Consider the following 26,653-nt stretch of genomic DNA (forward strand, 5'->3'; position numbering starts at 1 on the left):
GCCTGTATTGATTGTTTGAGATAGAACTCATTCCAAATTGTATTGATTTAATTCATTAGGAAATTTTTAGCAAAACATATTTTGTGGTTTCAGGGCAGAAGTACATAAAGCTCCATTTAGAGACTGCAGGACTGGAGGCGGGGGTATTGGGAGGGGGCAAGGGTTTCTCCAATGAGTAAGATTTACAACCAGTAATAATATGAATCATCTGTTTCTGATAGAAGAACCACTTTCTAAACAATAAATGAGAAAAACTAGGAGAGAAGAAAGCCTAGATACATTGATAGGGGAAAAAAAATCCAGTTGGTGAAATAAGAATGGGGTGAATAATTCATAAATAGTGTAGTGTATTGGTTGTTTTAACAGACATTTTGATTTATGGATTTAAGTGCCTAAAATAGCTCAACAATTTATAAAGCATCTTAAAATCAACAGATCATGAGTAGATTTGTCTGGCTTTACAGCAAGGCAGTTGAACTGCATTTGTTACCATGGTAACTGAAGGTACCTCAGTTGCCATGGCTACAGCTCCTTTAAAACACGGTTGGCAATTCCTCACTCCCCAACTTTTGTGACTATTTTGAAAAGGAAAAAAAAAAAAAAAAATCCTAGTACTATGTCAACACTGGCACTGAGACAAAAGCTCTGCAAAATGCAAATTTTCTCAGCCCACAAGGCCAGGTTAAGAATAAGCTAATTTTTCTTCTGCAAATCTTTCACTGAGAGACTGTGTCAGGAAGAGCTTGATCATCACATGTTCAGTGCAACGCTTCACATCAAAAAACAGCTCCACTGCTCACTGGAAGAAACAGTGCAGACATGGACTCCTACCTCGTTGCACTTTCTCTGTGTATCAAGGTTTCCCACAACAGGGCAGCTGCCTGGATTGATTAATGAAACATGGGAAAAAGAGTCAGAAATCCTAGGTTCTTGTTTCTGAGGCAAAGGAGGTGGCAACAGGGAGCACATTCACCTCCCCTGACTCCAGTTAGTAGCTCAGACAGGCTTCCTATACAGCCCAGAAAGGACAGCTTTGTGCAGGAAACAATTGACTATCATCAAATCAGGGTCCTCTGAATTATCCTGAGGTTAGAGGGGCATTTATATTGCTAAGTTGCAAGTAATGTGTTTAGGGAAGTTGCTTGCACCTAATGCATCAAGATGAGAAAAAGCCTTTTCCACCTTTCTGGAAAATGGTGTAACTTGATCTGAAGCACAGGGCACTCCAGGAAGAGGTCACAATGGGAAGCTGCTTCTTTCTCCTCACTGAGGTTATGCTGCAAGTTAAATATAAAAACACATCAAGCTCTGACTAATCAATAAATAATAATCTTTAAAGAATAATCACAAACTTTGATTTTGGCACCTTTTAGTTACCCAACTAGCTCTACATTTTAAAATCATCTTTAATTTTTCCTGCCTGGGAAGCAGTTTCTTGTGCTCCCCTACAACATTCACTTGCACATAGTTCGTGCACTAAGCAGGCCTGCGGCAGCACACAATTGCCACAAATCACTCAGGAATTAAAAACTGAGGGGGTGAAAATAACCCCTCTGGGGTGAATGCTGGTTTCCATCCTTGCTGGCTGACAGAATATCTAGCTTGAACTTTCTCCTCTGTTCTTTGACTTCACCCCCAGCCCCCTCTCCCCGACTCTCTGTTTTCTGTAGCTGACTGTATTCACCTTACTTACTATCCACAAGTCTATGAATTGCTTTTTTCAAGAACAGTCAGCATTATAGACCATTCTTTATTTTTAAAAGATCTTATTCATAAATAGATTTTTGTATGTAAACATTTGCACAAGCTCTTTAAGCAAAGAAGGGCATGCTGCAGAAAGAACATGGGACAGCAGTCTGTCCACATTCAGGAGGGAAAAATACAGCTCATCTAGATGTTCCCAGAGAGAAATTACATTCTTGGAATCAATGCATGTCTAATGTCAGTTCATTTCAACCATTTTCCCTTATTTTTTAATGTGGTTTTGTGCCTATTATATAGCAATAGTTGCTAGGAAATATTTCCTAAAGCGATTAGTGATTCCTGGTGATTCACAGTTAATGAGTCTCCAAACAAAAATCTCCTTAAGGGCCAAATTTTTATAAGCTGGCAGTCTGATCCTGTTAAAAATATCTGATAAGAAATCACAGGGTTGAGGACTTCAGAGTCTTGTGACAAAATACTGAAGTCATTAAAAGGAGTAGTGGAAAAGTTCTCACCCTCTCTAACCCAGAGTGGCCATTTCTAGAGATATTGATGCAGCAGAGTTGCACAAAGAAGAACGAAACTCTCAGAGCCTACACAAATCTACAGCACTGCCCACCATCCTTTACACACACCCCCCCCCCCCCCCCCACACTTCTGCTCTGTGCTGAAATTCACTGCACTGCAAGGTTAAAAGGCAAAGTGACCCAGCTGAAATTTCATTACTTGATGACTTTGAACTCTGCAAACACAAGTTCAGGAAGACTATATCTTGGCCAACAGACATAGTATCATAACACGTCAGCACCCAGAATCTCAAAATCCATCCCTGTGGAAGTCTGGGTATTATTAATAAGACGTGTTCTGAACAACATCCCCTAATTTTGCCCCAATTTAAGACCTCAATACTAGTAGCTGTGTGGTTCAAGTTAAAACCACATACCTGAGAAATACAGGCTCTAAGCTTTGAGCCTCACAGCCACCTAGTCTATGCAACAGAAATAGTATCTACTTGTTTTGACTTGCAAAAAAAGTTGCAGATTCGATACCTATATTAACATTTCAATAGCACTTTGAAGGCATAAGGAGTTCCACACTGTTAAATGCTATGCAATATTTCAGGTTCTTTGTAGCACAAGTAGATGCATAATATTCAAACAAAACTGTTTCAAATGAAGGGTATTTCCTTTATATTGGAAGACAGTATTCAGAAACTAAGTTGGTTCTTCAACCACAGTTCACATCATACCTGCATGTGCACTTGAATAAAAGGAATGCAAATACACCATGGATGATACAGCCAGCATGCAGCAAACAATAAAAGATGAGAGGATCCTATTATCCCACAAGGTGCTGAGTGTACTGCAGGATGCAAGCTAAACACAAGGGCATAATACTGCTAACATACCTCTTAAAATTTCTTTCATCTTATGTAGAAAACAATTTTCCTCTAGGCCCCGTCTATGACTTACCTTGTGTTCCTTTTCTGATCTTTCCATCTTTCTTTTAACCTTGACTGCACAAGAGGTTGTTTTTAGAAGCGTTTCCTTGTTGCTTATGCAATATACCTCACGGCAGGCGTTTAAAGGTCTCCTTTAAACCCACCTAAAGGAGGTTAACAGGGAGAGGTACTTGGTGCAGCTCCCCAGCACCAGATGAGACGGTGGCTCTCACAGCAGCTACCCGCAAAGGGCTCTGGGGAGACCTTTTGAACTGCTGTGGTAAGAGGACAGTGCTGTGCAATCAGGCCTGGAAAGCTTCTCCTGCAAGAACATCACAGCTGCTAACAATGAACTGGCATATCGGTGGGGTGGTCACTACACCTAACCAACACCCAGGTTAGTACAACAGGTGTTATATATGACTCATCAATTTAGCCTTAAATACATCAGAATAAGGACACTTTTTTTTAGTCACTCTCTTGAATATAAACACAGAGGTTTTGCATGTCTATAGGCACAAGTTGGGTACACTGAGTACACACAGTAGGAGAAAATATAGGGAGAAAACAGTAGGGAAAGAAAGGATGATACAACACTCTCCTCTAAATCAAGGTAGTGCTGTTAGCAAGGGAAGTGAGAACATACACTGACTGTCCATACCTGATAGGTGCTCATGGGTTGGCAGGTGCCCTCACCAGTTTGGGCTGTAGCTGTCCTATCTCTTCTGGAGGTTTTCTGTGGTCACAGTATGCCTTGTGATGACTGGAAGTCCTGGACAGGGACATGATTTGCCACAGTATTTCAGAGGTACCTTCACGGACAAAAAAAGAACTAAAGCTTCTATGCCAGGCCCAAAGTGATTCTTTTTATGTAGGGAAACTCAAACTGGGGAAAGCCTCTTTGAAACATAAAGTGCTGCTTAAGTTTAAAAGATTTACTAGAACATCCTATAAAACAGGACACCTAACTAGTGTTGTCAAACTCCACAGCAAAAGGATGTTTTCCTTGGTTATCACAGATGGGAGCAACAATTTCTTAAGGCAAAGATATAGACATTATTCAAAGAGCTTAAGGAGACACCCTAAGATACTTACAACAGACTAAGGTGCTCACTATAGAGAAAAAAATACCTTTCCCTAAATATAATTTATAAACTTGACCACAAAACAGTGGAAGCTCACCACAAAGAAAACAGGCCATTTTCCATGAAACGTAAGGAAGAAAAATGATTTATTGGTGAAGTAAAGTATAAGACCACCTGAACAGGAGGCTGGGGCTGGCACAAAGTGGCTACTGTATGTCTGCACTTGTTTACTGCTGGCTCATTTAAGAGTCAAGCCACAGAAGCAGAGGCATAAACACTCTCTTCAGAGAGACAGTAGAACTGATGTTGACAAAGGGTGTAATACAATGCCAGATATCACCACCATAGCCCCTTTGTTTGATGGTATGGTAAATGTGGAAACAGAGCAGAGGAGGGATCTGTAGTTAGGAGACTATAACAAGTATACATCTCGTACCTGGGAACAAGCGAAGCAGAACTCCACAAACGGAATTTATTAGCAGCAAAAGTGGAGTCAAGAATTTGCGCTGCAGAGGGCTTGTGTTCAGTTTTTTTTAATAGGAATCAGAGTGTGTCTTGTGCAGCAGCACTGCCAAGGAGATCAATGGTGTCATTATTCTACAGGACAAAATACCTGGAAGCCCACACTGCATCCCCAGAGCTGGGAGTGAGGCACTGAGCCTCTTAGCTGGCCCCAACTCTGTCCTCGTGGCAAAGTCTCCTTCCAGAGAATGGTGTCCCCAGCGTGATGCCTCTCTGCCTGGGACGATCAGCCCTGGCAGACCTGGAATACAGGAGGGGGGCTGTGGCTAGCAGGAGGAAAGGCAACACAGAACAGGAATCAAGGGCTAGGAGAAGCCCTTCCTCTCCTGCTTTGTAAGAGGAAAAGCCATGGAAACACAGTGCTGTGGAAAGAGTTACAGGAGGGATTTGTGGCTGCAGAGATCCTGTGACACTGAGGCCATTTCTGTAAGGCCTCTGGTCCCCACAAGCAGCCTCTGTCTTCCTCTGGGTGGCACATCCCTCCGGTTCAGGGGGTTCTTCTTAATCCAAGGCCACCTCTAGCAGGTAACTGCCCTGGCAGGGCTGTGCACACGGGAAAGAGAATGGGCCCCTTTGCCAGCTCTGCATGCTACAGCCAGGCATCCCCACAGCCCTTGAGACAGGTATTAGATACCTAATATATAAACATATATTTATATTTAATGTATTTCTAGGTGTGATTTCGAATATTATAGTTTTTATATATATTATACAATAGTATGATGTCTTACTGTGCCTATATTATAAATATGATGTAGGACATTATATGCAATATATACCATATAGTATTGTAATAGAATACAGTATAACTAATACACATGCAAATATATATGTGTGTTTGTATTTATAATTATATTTATATATTAATCTGACTCTCTACATATATATATATATCTACAAAAGATCGATTCTCTTTACTCCACCATCGGTGACACACATCTTCATATACACTTAGGATTTTATTATTGAGTGGAAATTTGCAGGCACTGTGCCACAGTAAGTGTATTTTAAAACTCTTCAGCTGCTTGTGGGACTAGCACTGGGGAAGAATCATGTATTTTGAAGGCATTACTATGAATACATGGATTACCATTCCTAGGGCAAGAGATATTGTGTTGTGAGCAACTTAACACCTTACTGAGAACTTGCTCTTGAAAAAAACAGCCGTCAGTCACTGCGTCCAATACCTTCAATCTTGTTGGTCTGAGCCAAGACAGACTATATGACAAAGGCTATTTTGGAAGCTGCCTCCAAAAAAACTACCAACATAGTTTTCTAAGTTATTTGGTCACTAATTTGGATATCTAAAATGGCTCCTAGCCAGTCAAAACCTAGTCTTGGCAAAGATTCTTGTCAGTGGAGATTTTGTATAAGCAAGGATGCTCCTATCTTGTGCATTATCCTTGCAAAAATTAAGCTGTGCAAGATACTGCCTAACTGGGGAATTAAAACATTCTTTGCTTTCCAAAATATCTGCTTTAATAGTTGTTGGAGTTTCTTAATGTTTTATAGCAACTGACTAATGTATTGGGACTGAATAATTTAGGTGTTTGATATTTAGGTTTTGTAGAGCAAAGACATATAAGTCTCAATATTTTGTAACATATTTAGGCCATTCAGGAGCTTAACAGGGATTTTCTGCTACACACTGCACAATGGTAAGGAAGGAATTGTGGCCATAATGCTTTAAAAAAACCCAAAACGGTAGCTATGTCTTCAGCTCAGTGACCACTATGGGAGGAAAAGTGTCTACACCACACTGTTAGTCATGCTCTGGAAAACAGAAAAGTTAATGAAAAATTGTTTTCACTGAATAACGTGAAATTGTCTAAAACGCAGCAGTCATTGAAATGCCTGGGGTTTAACACCTCCTTTTCAGCCACCTGGTTAAGAAGCCTGGCTTTTCAGGGACTCCACCATCTGTGACATCCATCCACATAACCTGCAGTGAAAATGGGAAATTGAGAGCTCAACATATAGTGACACCAAAGGGATCCCAGGACTTGCAGTTTTTCAGAGCGATGAAGTTATTTTGCAGTTACTTTGAGTGATTCAGTTCTGACAGAGGGTAAACACTCAGGTGCTCCTGAAATTTAAAGCTCTTTGGAACATCTCTCACAGAGCAGTCAGAAACTGAGGTTTCAAAAATCCACAGTTGAATATGAAAAAGGTTGGTTTGTGCCTCCAAAGAGGAATCCTGTCACAATTACTTTTGGATTATGAGCCCCCCCATAGCAGGCACTGCAGACCCAAACTGCTCACCTCTGGGGGCTGATGCCTTCCGGATCTTCCCCTTAGCCCTTATAGGAGCTGCCAGCATCCTGTCCAAGGGTGGTTATGTAGCCAGCCTACCCACGTTTTAAACCACTAAAGATTTGACAGCCAGTTATTTTAATTTGTCTTGAAGCAGAAGCATTATTGTCTGAATACAAATGTGATCTGGAACACACTCCAAATATCTTGGCTTAAAAACCACAGTGAGAAAAGTCAGCCTTGTATGTTAGGTTAGGGAGCTCTGTGTTCAGGATAAAGCCTTGCTGTGGATTTCAGGTGTTTCCTTGTGGAGTTTTGTACTCAATACTTCCACACATTGGAGTGTTTCCTCTTGCAAAAAATAAGCAAGCCCATTCTAATGGAGCTGGAGACCATTGAGCACCCTCTGCCTGCTTCATACTTGTAACCATTTCATTCCTTGGGTGCTGGTGCACAGCTGAGGCTGGTGGATCAAACCCCACTGAGGGTGGACCCTGACAGGCTGCAGAAATATGTCTCCTGCTCTATGAAATGCTTCTAGCACCACTCGAAAAGTAGGTTTGGGAGAGACTGTATTCCATATAAGCATGAGCATGTGAATCAAGCCACCTTTATGCAAGTCACACTGCAGAAGCTGTAACAAAAAGAGAAAAAAAGAGTCTTGCTCATCCACAAAGAATCCCAGGACACATGTAGCATACAGCTAAATTCAAGTCAAAGGAATGCCTCAGCAACTCTAAGAGAAACACAGAGGATGTGTGTGTGTGTGCACGCGTGTATACATGCAAGAGAGTACAACCTGTCAACCAACTATCTTTGTGGTTTCACATTTCCAAAATCAAAATGTGAGGTTTGGTCAGAGACACATACCTAGCTTCATCTGGCTGCACTTGATCCTAACCATGAGCATGTGTGTGATTTTCTGTTGTTTGTAAGGAGAAAAAGAAAAATTACTTCTAAACCATAGGAAGCCTCAGGACTAATGTGATTTTGCAAGTCTTTGTGCTTTCCCAGTGGGATTCTGCCCAACTCTAGTCAGGAATTCCCCTTTGTCAAGGAATTGCGTAAGAAATGCCTTTTCCCACAAGGAAGGACTGGCAGCAGGTTAGAGAGGAAGTGTGATTTTCTCAGGAGATAAAATAGCATCCAGAACAAACGTGGTGAGGCGAGATCCTCAAAATCCTAACACATGACACTACCACCAGTCATTGCTACGAAACTCTCCTCTTCAGTTTAGAACAGTAACTGCACAGAGGCCAAAAGATGTTACCTTCTGCCTAACAGGAAAAGACTGAAAAACCTAGCAATAATGGGCAACTAAAGTTCCCTGGTTTCATTTGCCATGTGTTAGGTTTATGTTCCAGTATACAAGATGTTACATTACTTTCTCAGTTTCTTTAATTCTAGAGCATTTGACAGAACTGACAGCATAAAAGTGTGTGGCACCATCTGAAAATAAGATTAATAATTATATTGAATTTATGCAGCAAACGCATGAGCATATGACAACGGGAGTCTAGGACTCCTAGAACATTTGAATGTTTAATGGTCATTAGCTTATAAAAGAAGGAAAACATCTGCGGATTTCTAAATGCTTAGCTGTATATGATGGATAGGATAAAAGTAAACAACCTTAAAATGTAGCAAAGATGACTTAGATTAGGCATTAGGAAGAAAAAAATACAGAAAAAAAAAAAAGGTGAAGCACTGGCATAAATTTCCTGCAGAATTTCTACAATATTCACCATTGGAGGTCCTTAATAACAGCCAATATAGCTGGCTTTCAGGAATGATCAAAGACCATGCTTTGGGACAGGACAATGACGTTTGGAGGTCCCTATCAAATGTACGTTTCTGCAGACCCTGGAAGAGATGGAAGACTCACTTTCAACACTTACAGCTCCTTCTGCAGTGTCCCATATACCTCACTGCAGAAGCCTTAGGTTCCTTTTGGATCAGAAATCTATGAATGTTAAGATAAGAATTTCTCATTGAGCTGTTGCTCAGCAATATGAAACATTTCTTACTCCCACCATACTGTCTTCATACAATTCTGAGTACCAGCCAGACTAGGGAGCTAGCGAGGAAGATGCAAAATAAATTCACATCTCTTCTGTGACAATGTTCATATTAAATCACAAGATTTAATCTAGCCTAGATGAAACTGGAAAACTTGCGTGTGACCTACAAAGAACCATTCCAACCTTTGCCTGGTGACCAGCTGGGTGGCCATGTGGTCACAGAGAAATACTGCACATACTACACTTAGAGTTGTGATGCAGTCTTGCTTATCCCAGTAACTACCTTGTCAAAGCACATGGCTGCCTGCTAGGACTAACATTTGAGAGATCTGCTTCTAATTTATTTATTGCAATGTCAACACCGAATAACTTAAGCATATTTTCCACAGATGACTGTACATTTTTTTAACACCCTGTTTCATGTCTGTGTGCCGCTAAGCATTCCAAGATTTTTTTGCAAGCTGTCATATATTTTTTGGCATTACATAACCATTTCATCCATGAGCTGCTAGTGGACTTTTTGTCTGATTCTGGAGCAAACTTTGTCTATCTGCAAGCCTACTTCTTCCATTTGTCTCAGCTAAGAAACATGAATAATCTTGTGAGTGAACCAGTATGTTTGCTGATGTGAGCTTCTGTATTGATTGTCTTATCATCTCACTTAACGAAGACAGATTTCCAAGACGGTCATTTCACCCTTCACAGAGAAGAGCTTGCTGGTAACATCTGATTGAGCCCTCATATACTTATGTCACACTTACAAAAGCAAAACTGGATTTTTCCCCTTGCAAATAATTTTGGTTTCATAATCATTGCTCAGAGGACCTCAAAACATCTTTCTTTAGGATTCTGAATGAAATATTGCAGAGGTTGCTTTTTGACAGATTCGTAGCTTTTGCCCACTTCCGCAGCATTATCTGGTTGCTAGAGTCATGTGCCTACATTTAGTCATTTGATCAGTCATACACATACAATATTTCTTTCAAAAATTCAGCAGAATAACTTGCGCATTCAAAATGAGTCATTTGTTTGAATCAGCATCCATATCCCTAAGAAAGCCTGGAAAATCAGTCTTGACAGATAATTAAGTGGTTATAAAGCTAAGTATTTTAAAGCAGCTTTCTTTTAACCCATACTTGGGCTGAGATACGGCAAAAATGATTTGTCTCTAGTGCTAAACGTTTTGGTGACACATGGACTAAGCTTTAAATAAAGAGTGGTTAAAGTACGCAAAGCTTTGTGATTCAAGTCATGGATAGGCAAATGTTGGCAGCTTCATGCAGGTGTAATAGTTTTCAGAGGCAAACCTCAAGCAGATGAAAGTTGGTATTGGAAGAGATGCCTTGTGAACGGAAACCACAGGGTTTTAGGCAGGTCTAGCAAAAAGCATGGGGCTCTGGATGTATTTGAATTACTGATGCTTTGTAGAAAACCATCTCATGGGTTGCCAGTACCGATCTGAAACTCTTCTGATACTAACTTGTTCCTGCAAGATGTCCAGCACTTACCAGACATAGACTTACTGAAAAATTACTGGACTTGGGGCTTTTTTATTATACTCTCTGCCCACTCCCCCACTCCCCTTCCTCTCCCCGCCAAAAAAACCCTCAACTCCAACATACTAGATCTCACTAGACTCATAAAATACTTTTCCAGGAGCCCCATGGCACTAATAGCTCTATCATTTCTCCTTTGGAGACAAAGATGCATGGCAAGAGTGCTCTCATCTCCCATTTTGGTCTTGGCAAGACATGGGTTCGCCTATGAGAGAGGCAGCAAATCTCATGCTGCTCAGAGGCCCTGCTCACACAGACTAAGACAACAACTGCTTACTCCTGTGCTTTGTTGGTTCAACAGGACCAGAAGGGTGAGGATGTAGTTATTTAAATATTTTTGTCATTAAAACCAAAACTCACCAGAATAGATCAGTAGAGAGTGCCACTTCTATAGAAAATTTCATGATGCTTCAACAGCTGTAGTTCAAACAGGATGCAATCTTCTTCTGCCTTTCATCCACAGGTTGAGGGAAAGGTAGAATTTCCTGTTTTCCTCTGCAAATGATGGGGATTAAGAATCCCTTTTTAAATACTTGTGTTAGTAGCTGCAAAGGGAGAGGCTACCAAATCTTCTCTGAGTAGGACCTGTTTCTTTTCTCCCATCTAGCTTGAGTCAGGATTGTTAAATGATTCTGGGCAGTATTAAAGGAGAAGAGCACCCATCTGTGGCATGCAGCTTCTACTAACCCACTCTGAACGTGCGATCTGGAATGTTACGAATGGTGTGTCGTGTAGAACTCTATTTCCTAGAAAACAAACTCTGGAGTTACTGCCACTTGACTTGCAAAAGCTGTGCTTGCTTCCACTGCCACCACCTACTTTTCTTGTTATCTATGGCCCAAGGTCTCCCTTTCGAAGTCCTCACTCCAGGCATACATTGGGCTGGACACTGGGCAGACATAAATTGCAGACAATCCCAAGCCCTAAGGAGTTTATTATCTCAGTTTTTAAAAAGTGGACAAAATTTGGTGCAAAAGATGCAGGCACACAAGCCTGAAGACTAAGAATGTGTCAATAGCAGAGGTTGGAAAAGAGCCTCAGTCATCTGGTTTCTGTCCCGGTGCTTTCGTCACCAGCCTTCACTGCCCATCTGCATTGAAGCCTGGTAATTCCAGGCGATGTATCAATGAATTCGAGTGGGTTACTGGTTTTATTTGTTTAAGACGAAGAATAAAAAAAGTTTCTTATCTCCAAGACCAGAACTATATCAGAAATGTAAGGTAAAGTGTTGTTTGAAAATTGATTCCCAGAAGTAAACAGACACACCTATGTACTTAATACTGTCTCGTCCAATCCTCAGACTTTTTTTCTGAGTGAGCTTAGCCTCCTAATTGTCATGTATTAGAAGGTTTATTTGTGTTTTTAAGGTAGTTTGACTTCTGATTTCTTTCCATTATTCTTGAGAGGCTAGGTCTAATTCTGTTACCTTGCTCCTTTTACAGCTATGCAAAGCTAATGTGAAACGCTACTATTCTGTATTAATTGGCACTTCGCATTCACACTGCACTGGCAAAAATGGCTAGGTGAGACACAGGGAGAAGCAGGCCTTTGAGATAGGCAGATACATGATAGATTTAATCAGAGGCAATATAAATTAGATTTTTAAATTCTCCACTTCTGAGCATGATGTCTTTTGAACTCTTCCAAAATAAGCTTATTCAAACATATCCACTATTAACAGAAATTATTCAGGAGTGTAATTTCTTCTCTCTCCAGAATGAAGACATTTTAACATAACTTATATTTTAATAAAAATATTCCCTTTAAAAACCTCCTCTCTGCCTTCCCTTATGGCTTCTGTGGTTTTGCACAATCTGAGGATTTTTTTGTTGGTATTAGAGCCAGAAAAAAAGCAATGGCAACAGCATGTCTAGTGAAATAGGAACCATTCACATGTGTCAAAGCAGTTAAAAGAGTTTTGGTCACTTCAAACACTTTACCTAGGTATTTTCTTTAATCATAGAAAATTTTAGCTGCCATTATGTAACTCTACAGCACATGACATTGCTTCATAAAATCCTCACTCCTTTCCCTGAGCTCATTCAGACACGAGCACGAAGAAATGCAAGGAGGAAGAAGATTAAGAATCCCTGAATAATGCAAGAGCAATCCATTGGTTTGATTAGTGTTCAGGCAATTATTAGTGAAATAAAAAGAGATAGCCCTATTTTCAAACATGTTAGAACATATTAGTCCATTGTCTTCACTAGATTTTACCAGCATTGCTCATCTCTGGACTTGGCAAGTTATCACGTTAGGCATGATGGCTGATCTCTGTTGGCCTCTGATGGTGGGCCAGAGCGAGCTCTTTTTTCAACCCCTTTGGCATGAATGAATGCCGGTCTCCTTAGAAAAACATACTCACTGAATTTGGTGCTATTGGATTTTGCTTACAGCTTGCTAGATCTTATATCAGATCATTAACAAAGAAAAATATTCAGAAGCAAAAAGGGGTGGGGGCAATATGAATCGGGAATCATAAACATGAATCTATGCCAATGATACATTACACGTTCATTTGCTTCAAGATGCTAAATTTCTGCATCCCAAGCAGCTGCAGGTGATAAACCCATCAGAGACGGGTGCCAGTGAATGAATTGTCAGGCATGATTCTCAGACATTTCTGCACTTCTTTGGATCAGCCAAGGGACTGGGGAACTGTTATAGGACCTTTCTTTAAAGGCTGTGCTCCATTGTTCTCTCCTTTCGGCCTGTGCAGAGTTTCTTCTAAAACAGAAAACAAAGGCCTTTGAATATTGAAACATAGAATGACTAAGGAGAATTTTACTTCCCAAATATAAATCAGGGTTTAGGATTAGGTAGTAATTCAAGAGAGAAGAATAATGAAATTTGAGAAGTAGTACTGGGATTCTTCCTGTCAATACCATTGCTCAGACATGTTTTTTTACATTCTTGAAAGCAGATCCACAATTCCATAGCTGCAAAGCATTCAAGAACATGCCCATCCCTGGGAAAGGGCGTTGGATGTTGTTAAATACAGAAAGAAGGAAGGAAATGATTCACGTTCCTTTAGCAGGTGCTTCCTGCCCTACTGAACTGGGGACTAAAAGTTCTCAACTCCCCTCTGAAGCCAAGATGTGCACACACAAGGACTAACAGCATGAGAAATCATAGGTGTGATGTTCTCTACTGATAACAACACTGGAATGTACCAATGCAGAGAACTTAAATGTCCTGTTAGAATTGGTTGTTTCTTCCCTTTAATACAGCAAAACATCACTTTTCAAGATACTTGCTGTGCAAGGTCAGCCGGAAGGTTGTCCTAAGCAGGAAAAACTCACTCAGGAGAGATATTAATATACACCAAGAGGAGAATTGCATTTTGAGTCAGCATAAAGAAAGGGGCCTTTTTCACAGACCTCTTAAAATGCAAAATGGTTCTGTTCCCCTCTGCTTCTTGTCTGTGAGTTCTACCTGACTTAACGAAGTGTCAGCATTTCCTTCTACAGCTTGAATTCTCAGGGCTCCATGAATCTATGGTAGAAATCTGCTCCAGGCTGAAACAGAGCAGACATGCTGAGGCTGCTAGGAACATTTTTGTGAGCTCTTGGTGCAAGATGCTTTTTGTTTCTTGTTTTACTTATACTCAGACAATCAGAGTATTAACCTTTACTTAGTTAAGGTCTGAGTGTTAACAATATCATACACAAACTGACTTTGACCACTCTTCAACTTATTTTTCAGGGGGACTGCTGATATACTGAAGTCAGTAACATTAAAATGAAAGCATATAGAACCTGTACACATTTATCTAGGATCACAAAACTCATGACAAACACCAGCTGGTGTTTTTTTTAAACTATTTTACAGTTGGAGAAACTGTGCACAGGGAAACTTTCCTGTTTAACAAGAGAATCTGATAAAAAGCAGTCCTACTTCTCAAGTTCCCTAACCTGCAGATTGTTCATCTTCCAGACAACTATTTATATTAGGCATTCATTTTAGCACATATCAGCACATATATTAGATCATCACATAACAGGTTGATAGCTTGAAGCATTTAGGGGGAGGTACTGGGGTTTTTAAAATCTGTGAGGATGGCTAGGCTCTGATCTCTTTGACAACAAAGCTGGATTTGAAAAGTTGAAGAGCCTGTTTGCATCTGTATCCTCACAAGCTTATTTGCTCTTACTGACCAAATGTTGGAACAGAATGCCCAGAGAGGCTGTGGGATCTCCAGCCTTGGAGATACCACACCTGGGCTGGACAAGAGCCTGAGCAACCTGGTCCAACTTTGAGCTGTGTACCAAATGACCTCCAGAGGACCCTTCCAACCTAAACGATTCTGTGCTTTTATTCTCTGCCAGTTTCTCTGTAACCTGTTAAATGGTTCACCTTGAAACTATGGCAAATCCTTGCTTTTGAGTTTGTTTGCTAACATGGAGGTTCAAGCATAAGTCTGCAGTAGGTGTACCCAGAAAAGCAGACAGGAGAAACTTCTTGATTGCAGGCAAGCTTTGCTACCTTGAAGCATAGGTTATTTTTAACTGGTCTGTTGCTTTGGCAGGAATTTATTTCAGATTATTGCACAGCATTTACTGGCAACAGACAACTAGAAGAAACTATTTACTGTTAACCTCCTTTCTGGCTACAGTGCTGAAAAATTGACATTACGAATAACATGACACTATAAAAATATTTGAATAATATTTTCATTACCACAGTTTGTCACACTCATGAAGACAGTGAAATAATACCTTATGCAATACCTCTTGTCAAGGTGACGCACAAGACAAACAAGAAGATAACAGATGTAGGGAATGAAATGGAAAGAGGTACTTCCATTACTGTACCATTCCAACACACAAAGAGATTTCTTAGATATATGCAAACTACTTAATTGATTAAAGGAGGATTGAGCAGAGGAACTATGGTTACAAGAGTTGTCAATTTTGACCTGCTTGTACCCTTCAATTATCCTGGAATACAACCAAGAGATCTCCTTTAGGCTGAGGAAAGCGTCAGAAAGCTGAGAGAACTGGGGTTGTTGAGTGTGGAGACAAAAAGGCTCCAGGGAGACCTTATGGCAGCCATTCAGTACCTAAAGGGGGCTTATAAGATGGGGACAGACCTTCTAGTAGAGCTTGTAGGGGTAGGACAGGAGGTAGTGGTTTTAAACTAAAAGAGAGGAGATTCATACTAAATATAAGGAAAACTCTTTTTATGATGAGGGTGGTGAAACACTGGAAGGGATTTCCCAGAGAGGTGTTAGATGCCCCATCCCTGGAAACATTCAAGGCCAAGCTGGACAGGGCTCTGAGCAACCTGATCTAGTTGGAGATGTCCCTGCTCATTGCAGGGGGGTTGGGTTAGATGAGCTTTAAAGATCCCTTCCAACCAAAACCATTCTATGAAAAGCAAGAACTGAAGCAGAAAAGACAAATATTCCTAAGATAAACACTCATTGACTTAGGGGCTGCCAGCACCTTCACTGTAGCTTGATTAACCAAATTGTAAACCAACAGCCTTAAAAAAGATTCATGTAGTTCCAGTACAAGTCTTACACTGTAATGAGAAAGCTTCAAGAAAACTTTGTCTGGTAAAATCCCATAGATCTATCTCCTCTTTCTTCCCTTCCCTGCCCCCCACCCCCAAAAGATCTGGAGAAGGGAACTGAGAACAGAGAAGACTTGTACACTAGGAGAGCTCAGTTTGATATGTGGCTGTTCCTCAACCTACTCCAGGGATTTGGCAAAAAGTCTGACGATGTCAAGCAGGACTGCTGCTTGCTGTAAAGCCCACCAGAGACTGCCACCAGTATTTACCAGCACCTTACTGAGATCTGAAATACCACAACTGTCACTAACCCAGGAGCAGGAATCAGCCACCATACCACTGACATAATGCTGCACAAAATCTCTTACGTGACTATTGTCCTAGAAGGTGTGCTCAGTCTTCAGGAAGCGACAGGACCAAGTTCAGGAAGGTACAATTTCAACACATCCTTAACCTTAAATCTCAACAAAAGCTCTAAGATTCAAATGATTGCATAGATTTACACTCACACAAAAGTGCTATCTGTACAGGAATGGACGTTACCATGTACTTATATACTGCTCTCCCTCCAAGTTTGAATGTTAGGATGTCTTTGCAGGTGAGACTTGGCATCTTAATCCCACAGAAAGAAGGCCTGGCATTATCTTTAGTTTTAATACAGCTCTTGTCTCTCCCTGGTGTTTCAGAATCAAAGCCCCTGTACTTAACCTACTGTTTAACCTTTCTCTCATATCTCTCTTTCCACAGTATGTGGCATTTGCTTCTCTCTTCTTCATTCTGGTCTCCATCACCACCTTCTGCCTCGAGACCCATGAGAGATTTAACCCCATTGTGAACAAGACAGAAACTGAATTCATCGGGAATGACACCCAGGTGCGGCACTACAGGGAAGCAGAGACTGAAGCCTTTCTCACCTACATCGAAGGCGTCTGTGTGGTCTGGTTTACATTTGAGTTCTTGATGAGAGTCACTTTCTGCCCAAACAAGGTGGAATTTATCAAAAACTCTTTGAACATCATTGACTTTGTGGCCATACTGCCTTTCTATCTAGAGGTTGGACTCAGTGGCCTGTCTTCCAAAGCTGCTAAGGATGTCCTGGGCTTCCTCCGCGTAGTCCGTTTCGTGCGAATCCTGCGAATTTTCAAGCTGACCCGCCACTTCGTTGGGTTGCGGGTCTTGGGACACACTCTCCGCGCCAGCACAAACGAATTCTTGCTGCTCATCATATTTTTGGCATTGGGCGTCTTAATCTTTGCCACGATGATCTATTATGCTGAGAGAATAGGTGCTAAACCAAATGACCCTAGTGCCAGTGAACACACACACTTTAAAAATATCCCCATCGGCTTTTGGTGGGCTGTTGTCACCATGACGACCCTGGGCTACGGAGACATGTATCCTCAGACTTGGTCAGGCATGCTGGTGGGGGCCCTCTGTGCTCTTGCTGGTGTGCTGACCATTGCCATGCCTGTCCCTGTCATTGTGAACAATTTCGGAATGTATTACTCCTTAGCTATGGCTAAGCAGAAGCTACCAAAGAAAAAAAAGAAGCATATCCCGAGGCCACCCCAGCTGGGATCCCCCAATTATTGTAAATCTGTCGTAAACTCTCCACACCACAGTACTCAGAGCGACACTTGCCCACTGGCCCAAGAAGAAATTTTAGAAATTAACAGAGCAGGTAGGAAACCTCTTAGAGGAATGTCCATCTGACCGTTAACCTCCATCCCGCGTAGTGATTTAAGATTCAGCCAGACTGCTTTCTTAGAGCAATGGGTAGCACATTTATCCATTCTAGTCCCACCATCACACAGTGAATAATATGTGTGAAGTCTAGGTTGCAGGGACAAATGGTACAGTGGAGGCTGATCAGCAAAACTAAGGATAAGAGCACGCTCTAGGAGCCCAAACTTTGGTCCTGGTTAAGGGCATACAAGTCTCAAGATTTCTGAAGAGCTGTTACATCTAGTGGAAGAATTTTGAGAGTTCTACAGCTATGTTGCTGGACTGTGTAATCTATCTCAGAGGCTCCTGAGAGCTGAATGCTTCATAGAGCAGAGTAGGAGCCAAGTACTCAGCAATTACAGAGTTTTCTGACAAAACAGGGCTGGAATTTGAAACAGCCAGATCCTTTCTCATTTGTTCCCATTTGGGACCTTTCAGCTGTTTTAAATGGCAGATATTGTACATCTCATTGCAGAAACTAGGTGCCTAGTAAGTTGAAGGGACAACTATACCACCATGCATATTCATGAGACAATCCTGTCTCTTTCTGATGATTAACTGCAAAGTAGAACAACAGCTCAAATTCTTGACACTAATGCAAAATGACTCACTCTGAGACAAGACTAGATGTAAGGATGTTTATTCCATGGCATGCAAATCAATCTATTCTATAATATTCCACTAGAATTTAGCATTTAGAACTATAAAGAGTTTCGAACCACGTTTTCTAAAACATGCTCCTTTTGCAAGTTTGGGTTGGTGAGTTACAGCTCTTTCAACCTCTAGCAGCAAAGGCCAACTGGAAAAGGTCTGACTGGTCATTACTGGTCAGTTTGGCCTAAACAGTGATCGCCTCTTAATATGGTATTCTTATTTTTAATTACACTGATTCATGTTAGCAATAGATGAAACCGGAAGAAAATCAATCGTACTAATTCTGTCGGGAGGGGGGAGGGAAATGGAAAAAAATACTAGTCACCGTGGAATATATTATAATATCCCATGGCTAGTGGTTAATTATGGGAATATCTCAGTTTTATGAGAATCCTCCTATAGCACATAAAGTTACGGGGCTCCAATTTGATTATTTAAACCCCATAATCTACCTCTACCCATGGAATATCATTATTTATTCTATGGAGTAATTTCAAAGTAGATACTCACGTTGAAAACAAAGCCAACTTCATTTTTGGCAGATGTTCCAGCCAAGTTGCATAGTAGACTTTCTTCAGCCTATTCAGAATATCCCCCTGCATTGTATTAGAGAGACTGCCAGTCAAGTGATTTCAATTAATATCTAGTCAAAAAGAAATGTTTTGAAAGAGCTAGCATATACCTATGATGGTCTTGTGTTATCATTTTTTTACTTTTAAGAAAATTCAGATTTTTTACTCATTGTGAGTGAGGTATTCTCTCGTCATCTCATAGCCATGCATGTTGATGTCATTGTGAGAGGCACAAAGAAAGTGAGACTTTCCTTTGTGTGTGACTTCACCAATGCCAATGCTAATTTTGGAGGGGAAGAGCTGGTGGGAACCTTTCTCTTCTGTTCTGTTCTCTTTTCTCCTCTTTTCTTATTTCTTTTCCTTTCTGTGCAGCTATGTAAAATCCATTCAGAAGGTGAATACCTTTCATTTTTTTTTGTTAAAGGCTATTCCATTGCAACAGGCCAATCACAATTCACGTGACTGATAGACTGTCTCTTTCCTCTTGTATATTTGACGCATAAGCGTATGGTTTTATCATCCATTCCCTCAGGTTGCAAATGCTTATCACAACTCATGTCCAGCAGCAAACTTCCTCGTAAGTAGATGTCTTTGTGGCATCACATATCAAGAGGGAAAGAGGGCACAAACCATATTGCCTGTCTCCTACTGCGAGCAATATGCCAACTACCCAATTGTAATGTGCAAGAGATGCCAGACTCTTGAGTACTTTAGCAGTCAGCTACAGAATATCTTCTTTTCTCAGAAATCCCTCGCTTTATAAAGTTCCTTCCATTACCTACCCTGGTCCTCTTTGGGAACTAGAGGACTAAGAACTCTACGAGTTCAGTGCAATTCCACACTGGTATCCTGAGAATACGTGTAATTTTGGTTCAATGTGGAACTGTTTTGCCATCATCAGTGCTCTAAAATCAGCTGTTACCACAATATTGATGAAGTATTGATAGTAACAGCTACTTATCTATTTCTGCAATAATTAAGATAGACTATTTTTATATAAGTATAGAAGCATATATATTTTAAGAAGTAGAAAAGCACACTTATACTTCAGCTAACAAAATGGACTCAGTTGCTGAAGTTCTGTTTTTGATAATTATTATGCAGCACCAACAGCAAAAAATATTGCCTGGATCTCTTAGCTTCCAAAGCTTCCAAGCGAAAGATCTATATGCGTGCAAGAGAAAAGTGAAAAATAATAAGTAAGATCAGAACCGAACTCTTAAAACAAGATCTGCATTGCCTTGGATGTTGAGGTTCACTTATGTAATATGACGTATTCAAAGGCATCAATTTGTTCCTGAAACAAAATCCTGCACATTCTATGAAAACAGAGACTTGCAAGCAGTGAATGTTTATCATACTGTAAAATATTAGGATTGGTTAACAGCACCTAACTGTAAATAACCAGTGAACAATGCACTAGGAACACAGAATGGGTGCCTAACGTTTCTAAAATAATGCTCAAGTTGTCCAAGATATTTCTTGTCATTTTTAACTGTAAAGCTTCAGCGTGACAGCATCTAGGTGACAGAAGGTAATATCAAGTATATCTAATACGTTATCTTAAAAAACACCCGTTTGGCTGCTGAGGTGTAAAGGACATGACATGAAGTTATTAATTCCATATATTACATGTGGTGGAATGATGAAGCACTTCACAAAACCATGATGAGTATGAAATAGTTCCACATGTGACTACCTCTCTATAGCCCCCTCGTGCACCAAGGCAGCCATTCACCGCTGGTCTCAGCCCACACACGCAGGGCCAAGGGGGCTGCAGGGAGAGCTCTGCACAGAGTTCTGTGCAGCCACAGCCACCGGTGCCTCTGCTCAGGCCAAGGAGCACTTTCCTGGCACAGACATGCAAACAGCAGAACTTCGCCCACAGGGTGCACAGCTGCTGCCAATGATGCTATGGTCATTTGCAGGCAAACTAAAGATGGTTTGCATTTAGATTGTGGCAGGTTTGAATTGATTTTTTAAATTGTCCCCAGAACTCTCAGCAGCTCAGTCCTGCACTAATCTACACCTGGCAGGAGGGTATCTTTAAATAACAGCACTTGATTTTAATTTGATGTAAAGAATGTCAGAGTTTGATTCTACCATGCCTCCCCTTTTCTGCAGCAACCCTTCCTGCTCTATCCTGTCTGATCCTGTCAATGGGTGGCTGGGAAACCAGCAGGAGGCGAGGAAGGACACGTCAGAGTAGAGGATGACAGAGCTCCTACTGCAGGCAGGCCTTCACCAGCAGCATAAAGAAAGTAGAGATTTCCTCTATACAAAAAAATCTTCTTCAAGGCAGTTTCTGATGTCTGTAAATTCTCAAGATACAGCCCATATAGTGCCTGGAGGAACTGGGCCTGATACAAAGGAGCAAATCTCACCTGACCAATTTAACTAAAACTCCTAGACTCGGGGATATCTCAGAATATAGGTGAAGGTGTCCCTTCACTTAAAATAAACACACCAAGTTCTAGCATCACTGTGCCAAACTATTAACTTGGTCATGTTGCAGTGTTGTTTACAGGGCCCATTCAAGATCAGGGCTTCATTTTGCCATTGTTATGTATGTGGCAACTACTATATTACAATCACATACCCAACAGGCTAAGTAGACAGCAAAGACAAAATGGAAGTAATCTCCAGTATTCTCATTTGACACAGGGCTTAATTTAATTGAACAAGGTCACTTGAAAGGTCTGTGACAAAGTTGAACTAGTTGAACATAACTAAATAAGCATCAATCAACCACAGTCTGCTGTGCTGCAGTGTCTTTTTTCTCAAGACTTTGAGTATTCCAAACAGTGAGTATCATAACAGACGAAAAACAAGGGAAAAAAAACAAAAAAAGAAAAAATTTCTTCAAACAAAAGCAAACCAGAAGCAGCCAGCTTCAACCACTTAAACTTAGCTGATTTCTGTCCCAAACCCCCATTATTATGAAATCTCAGTACACATAGTGAAATACGTTAAGGTACAAGTTTGTACAAAAACCTCAAAACATGCAAAGCAAATCTTGAAAGCTTTCAGTTTTGATTTGAAAGTGTTACTCAACTCTTCAGTCCCTCTCTTCTGTGAGGTAGTGTGCTTACCTGAAGGACAGGTTGACTGCATGGTTATAGTCTAAAGTTGCCATAGGATAAAGCTGTGAATGTCATTTTCCAAGACTGTAAAAGAAATTTAGAATATTAATGGAATTCATAACTTCATTTGATGTCTACGGTACTGTCTGGTGCCACAGAGCCATGGTCTTAACACATCCATAATACATAAGCACAGGTGATGGGTTATTTTGGGTTTGTTCAGAGATCTACCCTTTTATTGTTTTCATATATGTATGTAAAATACCAGCACACACAGTGTTTATATTGATTTTAATATGGCCAAAATAAGAATTTCTCACCTCTCTGGTCTCTCTCTTCATGAAGCTTCACTGAAGCTATATTCCAAGGATATCATATCTTCACACAATTGTATTGTGCAGCCCTTTTCACAGTGTACTGATGCCAAAATCCTCTACTCATTGCATAGCTGAAAAATATGGAAGATATATTACTAGAATTCAGACACCTAAGAGGACAGGGAAAATGTCTATCATTACTAATACAGTTTTAGCTTCAGAAAAACTTCTGTGGTTCTTTTACTTACCTGCCCAAAGAACAATTTTAAATAACCCACTCCCTGACTATCCCTCATCTGAATAGTTAAAGCAATCTCAGTCTGTCACTGGCAGATGAGAACTACATAGTTATAGTGACTCCAGTGTACCCCATGATCAGATGAACTGGAGCAAACTGTGATGTTAGGAACCTATTATTTCAAAGTAATTTCCTGAGAGAGAGCTGATCTCCTTTTAGAAATAATGTGGAATTACCCATCTCGGTTTTATTACTTATGCTTTCTGAAGGAGCTGCTCTTTTCTCAGGGCTTCATTTTTCATCCCTTCTGTCACCATAACCTAAATAACCTGTATTCCTTGTGCAACACACCAGCTCTAACGTCAGAAGTGTGCTGAGCACTGTAATTCAAGTGCCAAAGCTCAGTGGGAACTGGGGACTCTTGGCAGTTCTTGTTACAGGCCCATTATATGCTGCCTAACATTTCATTGTAGTTTGTGAACTTCAGTGGCTTTTATGGATAGTGAAGGATTGTGAAAGCCATAGGTATCTAGTCATGGTGGTGGTTCTTCAGTCCATGGGGAAGCAAATTCTCTGATCAAATGCCTTTGAACATCCCCCCCCTCCAAAAAAAGTCTCATCTAATTTCAGCGTCATAAAACCTTTGATCCTCTCTGTAAGATGGACAGTAGACAGCAATGTAACTGCAAAGAGTTTAGGTCTGTTTCAGCTCAAAAGACTTTCATGTTTAAACGTGGTGGATATAAGAAATACTAAAAAGGCAGTGGAAAAGGTAATAGGGAGGTGTTTTTTCTTTCCTCCCATTACTTGGCCTTCCTAGCCTTTGAAAATTCAAAATTCGTCACTCCAAAATAGCAAATGAGGTAACGATCACATCTTAGTATCACTGGAGATTGAGTCCTCTGGATCTAATGTAGAAATTGTAACAGCTCAAAATAAAAGGAATAATGCTAATTTCTTCTCATCTAACTTAAGATGCATTTGCCTGAGGTCCTCCTTATATTGGAAGAAAAGTCAGGCTATCTCAGAGAGTAATTCACTCATCTATGATCTGAATTGCCCTCTGGGGGTGGCTTTCTGCAGCTCTCGCTTAAGATCCTCAGTTAAGTGCCTGAAGTTAGGTCAAAGCAATTTGGATCTATTCCTTGCCCCCTGCCCTATGTGGCATATCTGCAATATCATAGCTGTGAATCACGCGCAAAGCAGAATTTATAACTAATATAATGTAATACTTCATTGTATGATTATTCATTTGTCATTTCCTATAGAGATACAACTGGTGGGTGTCACTTGTACTACAGTGCTTGTTTACTTTAGAATTTGAGTAAAAAAATAACATCCTCTAAACCAAGTCATTTGAAAACAAACAGGAGGAGCTATGAATTCAAGCACAGTGCTTTGGGTTTCATGCTTTTCTCTGGCACTATGTGAGACATCAAAAAAAAAAGGAAGGAAAAAAGAAAATAAATATCCCCACACGCCTGTCTGTGGTCTGGCCACAGCCAGTGATGAGTGTGTGTAGGGGCAGGACTGCACTAAGCTGAAAAAGAATCGTAGAACTAAATAACAAATCTTAGGACTTTTCATACCTTAATAACTTAATGCGCACAATGCACTTCTAGTGATGGGAAAACACAGATACAAGCACTCCAGCCAAACAAGGCCAACTTGTGCCAATCCTCCACCACAAGGCAGATGTAAATATGCTAAATCTTCTTTTCCAAACATGTGCCTGCTACTACAGCTCCCATGCCATTCAGGGCAGAATGCATTCCGGGGATACAAAACTGGTACTCTTGGCATCTCTCCCTTCTGCTGTACTGAGCATGACTGGTGTTCGCAGGACAGATACAAGAAAAAGGCACTTCTGTGCAAGAAGTACATCTCTGCTGTAGTAGAACTAGACAGCTGGGATGACTTACCTTTTACTACAAAAGGCCAGGGACAAAAGTTAAAGCGTGAGGTCCCAGTTCTGTGCCCAGTCCACTCGCTTATATCCCTCTAGCACAAAGCCAAAATAACAAGCAATCTACCATTCCTGCTGTCATTGATCTTTGTATTCATCCATGCTCCATGTCTCAGACACCTTCCATACTGTACAGATCATCATACTGTATTCCTCAGTCAGAGCGGGAAAGTCAGATTGTAGCGTGACTCACCTGACTGCATTTTCCTGCAACCTCTACCTGACCCACGGCGTTCTACAGAGTATGGTGTTAGTGAGACTCTCGGAAGTCCAGGATGGGTATAAGTGAAACCCCAGAAGTGTCAGGATAAAACTAGGAAGAATCTTCTAGAGATTTTTGCAGTGCAACAATTCCAGGAGCAACAGTTCTCAGTGCTGCATTAAGCACATATCCAATAATACCCATAATAGCAAGATGCACTGGATCTACTTAACTAGAGCTCCTGGATTTCCTCTAGCGGTACCAATAGGTAGGCAGCCAACATACTGTCACCTCACTTCAAGAAGTAGTACCTCTCAAAGGTGATATTCTCTGGGAGTGACGTTACTATGTTGGCCAGTTAGTACTGGGAGAGGCGGTCACCAGTGTCACTGAAGTGCCTTTACTGGGGGACACGGCTTCCTGGAGGGACCCAGGTCAACACGGTGGTGAGTAAATGCTGAAGAGGTAGGTTGGATTGGAAGGATTCCGTGTATTCACGTAGCATACTAAATTCTGCTCTTGTGCCAGTGTAAAGTCCATCAGTGTGATATCTACTTAGAAGGGCTTCATAACAACTTTCAAAATATGCAGTAATATAAAGATCAGGAAACTTTATTAAAGATACCTAGAACTAATAAAGATTTTTATTTTAATGGCCTTAGAATATTTGAGTAACTAAAACTAAGTTGTTGTATAGGAATCTTAATTCTTTTGCATGTTCCTCACATTTTCTCTCTCTTTTTCTCTTTCTCTCTTTCGCTCTGTTTGTTAACATTTACTTGTTATTACTGTACGTTGCTTGCAACTTGTGTATGTTACAGACTGTCACATTTTATTCTGTGAAGTTTTTCTCCAATTCCCATCAACCTGAGCTCCATGTTGGGCAGCCGAGGAGATTACTATACAGTTCTTTAGTGCAAAAGAACAAGGAATGTCACAGGCTATAGGTAACTTCAATGAGGTTGTGACACAAAACCTGATGCGAGGTATTAATGCAAAGAGTAAGTACTTGGTATGACAATAGAACTACTTAGTTAAATTACCTTCTTTTTTTTTTTTTTTTTCAGATAGTCTGCATGGGAAAAATTAATTTTCATTACTCTTCAGCAGAAAAAATTCCCAAACCTACCAATTTAGGATTTTTTTCACTGTCATTTTGAAAACTGGTGATGCCCATGCTAATGCATCATTACTCATTTTCAGAGGTTTTAAACCCACATCTTCTATGCTGTTCTTCTCTATGTGATACTTCCTTCCATACTCTCCAAGCCTTCATTTCACTATTTCATCATCCTTTGTCTGTGGTTTAATGTATCTTCTCTATAAATCTTTTTATCTAATTTAATATAGTTATATCCCTTTTACTCCAAGGACCTGATTTAACACCAACAAAAATGAGGCCCTGCCCATGGGATCCACATTGCTTAATCCTGAATGAGGCTCTGGAGCCCATAAAAATTGATTTCTGTAGCTGAAGATGGTCTGGCACAGAAGCATAATTGTTGTTTTGCTGAATCAGGTCCTGAAGAAAGCATTTTGTTTACAATGTCCCCCAATTACCCCAAACACTGTTCTGAAAGAATGATAAAAAATAGCTGATAGACATTACTGATAATTTTCTAGAGGGACAGCATGAACTTCATTGCTACTAATCTTGTCAGTAAATTCTATGTTAACTCAGAAATCGCCACAGCCATGTACTAGCTCAAGAAAAGCATATTTTTCTCAGTGTGCAGTTCATTTGGTTCCTGGTTCACTATTATGCTCTGGTCCTCTCTCCATCAGTGAAGAAGCACA

At 40.6% G+C, this 26,653-nt stretch overlaps 1 protein-coding gene across 7 annotated transcripts in view; it reads left to right on the forward strand.

Moving 5' to 3' along the window:
• KCNC1 (potassium voltage-gated channel subfamily C member 1) overlaps window positions 1-26,653 on the forward strand; it is a 130,816-nt gene that overhangs the window by 74,703 nt on the left and 29,460 nt on the right. For all 7 annotated transcript variants that reach the window (XM_065838196.2, XM_071808964.1, XM_065838193.2 and 4 more), the window contains exon 2: window positions 16,847-17,780. In XM_065838196.2, coding sequence (XP_065694268.1) covers window positions 16,847-17,780 — 934 coding nt within the window. The remainder of the gene's footprint in view (window positions 1-16,846; window positions 17,781-26,653) is intronic.

This window comes from Patagioenas fasciata, chromosome 5, assembly GCF_037038585.1.
Source record: "Patagioenas fasciata isolate bPatFas1 chromosome 5, bPatFas1.hap1, whole genome shotgun sequence".
In the NCBI taxonomy this organism is placed as follows: Eukaryota; Metazoa; Chordata; class Aves; order Columbiformes; family Columbidae; genus Patagioenas; species Patagioenas fasciata.